Source organism: Pteropus vampyrus, unplaced genomic scaffold (assembly GCF_000151845.1).
Source record: "Pteropus vampyrus isolate Shadow unplaced genomic scaffold, Pvam_2.0 Scaffold122, whole genome shotgun sequence".
Classification (NCBI taxonomy): Eukaryota; Metazoa; Chordata; class Mammalia; order Chiroptera; family Pteropodidae; genus Pteropus; species Pteropus vampyrus.
Window position 1 is genome coordinate 3,668,661 of NW_011888903.1, and position 6,000 is coordinate 3,674,660.

The window sequence follows — 6,000 nt, forward strand, 5'->3', positions numbered from 1 at the left end:
GGCCCTATGTGACCTAGAACCCTGAAGAGACCTCCCTAGGCTTGTTACTTACATTTTACAGTAAAGAGCAATGGATATACACACTGTCAAAAGACTGGACAGAGATTCTAAATCTCGCTTGTTCTGCAGTCTCAGCATTGAGCAGAATATATTTTGCTTTTTGTTCTTCCCCTTTTTTATGGAAGATTTGTGTTCTATGTTTGTCCCTAGTGACTTCTCCTTTATGTCACGGTTCCAACGTATTGCTAATTATTGTAACCAAAACCCACTCTAAACAGAAAATAGTGTCTGAGCTTAAAGTTTGGAATTTCAGGGTTGCAACAGATCTTCTACTTTTGTCATAGTCCCTTCAGATCTTAAGACTGAACTACGACATCCATGCTTAGCAGCTAATTAATGTATGTTTACACACCTCCAGCACTGGGGAGCTCACTCCCATAGCACCTCAGCTCAGCTCATCTTTGCGTAGCCCTGATTATTCCTAAAACTGGTGCCCCTGGCTCATCCATGCATTGGTGCTGTTTTAATCTTTGGCCTAAATTTGTTCATGAAAATTTAATTTGTTCATGAGAAGTGACAGTATCTTAATAGATAACTTGCAAAATGCTTGATAAAATTCCATTCTCACATATTCAAAGGCTCTGAATCTTCAACCCTCTCAGTCAGATATCTTCAGTTTACATGTACCTAGTGGTCACATGGGATGGTTCTGAGTCTGTTCACCATTCTGAGGTGTGAATGTCACCATCTGACTTAAAGTATCATGCCCAGAGCCCAGTGCCTTTACTCCAGATGTGGATGGGGTTGGGGGTGCGAGATAGAGGGCATCTCTCCCTAACTCTAGATACTGTGTTTCCAGGGAAGCAGCCTCTGAGTTTTGCCAACCCAGTCACTGCTGCTTCTACTAAACTGACCAGACACTAAGATCCTTATATTCTTTCCACAGGTTTAGCACCTGAGTCCTTGCTCTTTGAACTTGGGGGCCTCATCTTTCCTCTTAAATCTTCTTTTATTAGATCCCTTTTGTAGTTTAGAACAATTCACTTTCATTTGACAAAATCCTTCAAGCACTACCTATGTACTTGTTATTATGCAGGTGGGCATCAAGACTTTTTTGGATCTGATTTTGTCATCCAGCTCGTGGATGTTTCTCCCTCTTCATGTCACTGGGCCTTTGGTATTATCATAAAAGTGATGGATCAGAAATGTGACCTGGAAGGAGATGGGGAGACTGAGGATTAGAGAGATACCCTAGAAATCCCTCTCCTCAACCATCGCTTTTTTTGGGAGATAGGACTCACCCCTTTTACAGTTGAAAAATCAAGAAGTGTTCACTGTACAGTTCTCATAGCAAGTAACTCATCCCACATGTCAGTTCACATTAACCATTTTTTATTTCCCTGCTACTCTTTGAGGTAACTTATCTTCGATACTCTAGGATCTTGAAAACCAGGGAGCTCATAATCCGTCATATGTTAGGGGGAGTTTTTAATGTTGGAGTTGGCAGTCGAAAACCAAAAAATCTGCTTCAATTCTGTTTCATTATCTAATATTTATTCCTTATCAGCCTTATGTTATATCATTAAAACAAGAACTATTTAACACATTTTCTTTTTAAGAGAGAGGTTGCAAATTTTACTTCTAAAGAGATATCAGTTTTTTGGCCTAAGTGGATCCCAGTTAAACTCTACTTTCATCAGGTGAAATAGGAGTACAATTTTGTTTATTTTATTTTTTAATTTTAATTTTTTAAATTACAGTCGACATTCAATATCACATTAGTTTTAGGTGTACAGCACAGTGGTTAGACATTTATCAGTTACAAAGTGATTCCCCTGATAAGTCTAGTACCCACCTGGCACCATATATAGTTATTATCAGCTATATTCCCTAGGTGATACTTTACATCCCTGTCATTATTTTGTAATTACCAATTTATATTTCTTCATCCCTTCACCTTTTTCACCGAGTCCCCCAGTCCCCCTCCCATCTGGCAACCATCAGTTTGTTCTCTGTATCTATGAGGCTATCTCTGTTTTATTTGTTCATTTACATTGTTATTTAGATTCCACATATAAGTGAAATCATATGATGTTTGTCTTTGTCTGCATTATTTCAGTTAACCATATACCCTCTAGGTCCATTCATGTTGTTGCATGAATGGTAAGATTTATTCTTTTCTTATTGTAGAGTAATATTCCATTGCATGTGTGTATATATGAATGTGTGTGTGTGTGTGTGTGTGTGTGTGTGTGTGTGTGTGTGTGTGTGTATGTGTGTATAACTTCTTTATCCAATCGTCTATTGATGGGCACTTAGGTTGCCTCTATATCTTGGTTATTGTTAATAATGCTGCAATGAACACAGAGGTGCATATATCTTTTCGAAATAGTGTTTTGGATTTCTTTGAATAAATACCCAGAAGTAGAATCGCTGGATCATAAAGTATTCTATTTTTAATTTTTTGAGGAATCTCCACACTGCTTTCCATAGTACCAATTTACTATCCCAACAGTACACAAGAGTTCCCTTTTCTCCACATCCTCGCCAACACTTGTTGCTCATTGATTTATTGATGGTAGCTATTCTGACAGGCGTGAGATGGTATCTCATTGTGGTTTTAATTTGCATTCCTTTGATGATTAGTGACGTTGAGCATCTTTTCACATGTCTATTGGTCATCTGCATGTCCTCTTTGGAGAAATGCCTGTTCAGGTCTTCTGCCCATTTTTTATTTGGATTGGTTAATTTGTCTGGTGTTAAGTTGTATAAGTTCTTTATAAATTTTGGATATTCACCCCTTATCTGATGTATCATTGGCAAGTACAAAATTAAATGAAAAATGGTGGAATAGTTTTTAATGTAAAAAACTTAAAAATAGTCTTTCAAATATATAAAAAAGTTTTCTTTCTACATCATCTCTTTCTGCCCAGGATAAAAGTCTGAGTCAGTTTGTAAGTTTGCTCACTGTCTTTCTGTCCCTGCCATTAGACACAGAATCCAGAACCCAGGGCCAGATATATAGTAATTCAACTGACAAAAGCAGATTTTGTGTCAGCATCAGATGTCAAGAACTACTTGCTCTTTTAGCTTTTTTTTTTTTTCTTTTTAGTATCAAGATCATAGGTCCAAATGATGACATAAAATTCAACTGGAAATGATTTGGTTATTACAGGAATCTATTGGTGGTGCTGCAAAACCCTGAGTTTTCTTCCCTCACTGTTTCCTAAATCATTTATCCATTCATTTCTGTTCTTTTTCCTCCCCACATGTGACAGACGGGGATACCCTACGCTAACTATACTAATGAGCACAGCACACATCCCCCCATGTGATCATTAAACCTTGACTATGTGTAAAACCAGTGTGCTTCAAATAATTTTTTAGCTCACTGTGTATTTCAGATTCATATTTTAAGGATCTGAAACGTGGCTGTCCTATGTATATTTTTCACAAGAGGAATGTATCAGTAATTTCCAGATTATATTGGATGAATGCAATTTTACAATGAATAAAGGCCTAAGAGCTGGCAATGTTTCCATGATTTAACAAAGAAAAATCCTCTCCCTTCAGAATTAAAAAAAATAATAATAAATTAAAAAAAAACATGAAATGCAGTAGTTCTTAACTATTTCCAGATAAGGATGATTTCTAAGAATTTCTCATTGTTTCCCTCTCCTTTTGAAATCTGGCGCCTCAGGACTGTAGTGATAACACCACTGGTGACCATTGTGATGTGTGTGCCCCCGGGTACTATGGGAAGGTGACTGGCTCAGCCAAGGACTGCTTTCTGTGCGCCTGTCCTCACAGCCGCCCTGCCAGGTGAGCTTGCACAGGTGTGCTGGCATGCTTGTACCGCTGAAGCTGGGGCTGATTCAATTTTCAGCCTCATTTTCCAGGGTCTGTATGTGGTCTATTTTAATTAATATTCTCCATGTGTTGAGAAAGTCTCATTTTAAGAAAAAGCGTTCAATTCTCACAAGCATTTGAAGAGAATCTTTTCAAAAGCAAAGTATCTGTGTTGATATTCGGGTTTTAGAATGGAAATAATTAAAGGACTTTCAGGTTTTGACTTTTGAAGACTAATTTTTGCCTCCAACCTATGCATCCAGTGTACTTAGAGATTAATTGTATTAATATTATGAATAATGATACAAAAATTTAGTTCTTGTTTAATGTAAGGGAATGGGGTTGGAGTTTGTGCATGCTGATGACTGAAGAGCAGGAATGCTACATAATGATGAAATTGGGGCTAGGTTTTACCTTGTATTCATGATGCTTGTGTAGAATTATCTGAACGCAAAAAAAAAAAAAAAAAAAAAAAAAGAACCAAACAGATTTTAAGTGGATGTTGGAATATATGTGAGTCTTCTTTGATTTAAATGAAAATTATAATTCATAAATAACATTTTATTATTGCTTAAAACATTTGACAAGGCATTGAACACATATAGATCAAATATCAACTCTTGGTACACTAAAATGAAGTTTTCTTTTTAATATTTATTTGACTCTTCTATCTTTTACTGTTTCCAAGTAAGTGATGCTTGACGGTTGAGTACCAAATGAGAGGGACAGGGTAGATTTTCCTTGTAAACTATCAAACATTCTAAAATTTATTGTTACTATTATTTAATTTTTTGTATTTAAATCTGTATGTAGATTTTGACTCATCAATTCTACTTCTGTAATCTAAGCTATAGAAATACTTATATATGTGTATAAAGATGGATATATTTTAGCATTGCTTGTACTCATGAGAAATTAGGGAGCTATTGAATATCTACCTACAGGGGATTATTATGCACATTGTGGTACATACCTAGTATGAAATATTATACAAAACCTGAGAAAAGAATAAGGTATATCTATATGTACAGAATTGGAGAAATGGCCAGTTTAATTACATAATCAAATATATAATGTGATGCCACTTTGGAAAAAATTCTTATTCACATGTATATCCGTATTCTTAGCTCCATGGCTGTATGTGCTCAGAGAAATGTTTCGAAGAATATTTCACCATTCTACTTTGCATATTTCTGTAGTGTTCAAATATTTTACTTTTTTTGCTAAAAAAAGGTTCTAACCATCCTCTGAACCCACGCTGATAAGTTAAAAGTTACACTAATAGGAAGACACTGTGAAGGTGTGAACATTCTATGTGTGCTATGCATCTGCGGGTCCCTAAAAAATGTGGTTTATTTTCTACATTTTTTGTGATTCCACTGATGTTGGTCTCTTTAGTATTTAAGTAGGAAAAAAAGAAGTGAAGTGAGGCTGATAAGAGAAATCTGTGACTCATTCTGGAAACTTCTCTTATTGGCTAAGAAAACCAGACTATTCCAGTGGTTGTTTTTTTCTCCAATGGTTTGCAGTACCCAACTGAGCCTCTAGATGGTGCATGGTACATTGGTAATTTAAAAGCGTGGACACAGAGGTTGTTGAAAAGAAAGGAAGTCCATTAGTCAGGGGGATCAACATGTGAGTGGATATTAGACTTTCAGTGGCTTTATCATTTTGCTTCTAATGGCCCTTCACATGACTCCCTGCCTTTAAGGTCCATTTATTTTCAAATTTCACCCTCACTCTGCTTTTCTTCCCTTCACCTTTTCCTGCTTGACTTTCTTTATAGTCCATTATATTCACCAGCATCTGTCCAGCTCTCTTCTCCCTGCTGGTTTTCCTACTTGCTCATAGTCATGTACAGCTCTCTTTAATCACCTTTTCATATAATAAGTCAGGTAATCCTTCTCTTAAATCTCAGAACAAGACCCATTCACCAGGGGAGCTGTCTTGTTTGGTGACTAATTAGTTGTAACCTGTAAGAGGGGTCTTCCTCCTCTCAGCACTGGTGGTTGTCACTAGAAGGTGTCTAATGAATGTCTTCTGGATACAAGAGATGCACACATTTGTATTAATAACATGTTTATTTTCCTTCTTTTTGCCCAATAACCCTAAAAACCTCATCTAACTGTCCAATGTAATCACTTAACTTTT

At 36.4% G+C, this 6,000-nt stretch overlaps 1 protein-coding gene across 1 annotated transcript in view; it reads left to right on the top strand.

The window, feature by feature from the left end:
• LAMA1 (laminin subunit alpha 1) overlaps window positions 1–6,000 on the top strand; it is a 154,614-nt gene that overhangs the window by 97,387 nt on the left and 51,227 nt on the right. The window contains 1 exon segment of the mRNA XM_023534189.1: window positions 3,701–3,822. Coding sequence (XP_023389957.1) covers window positions 3,701–3,822 — 122 coding nt within the window.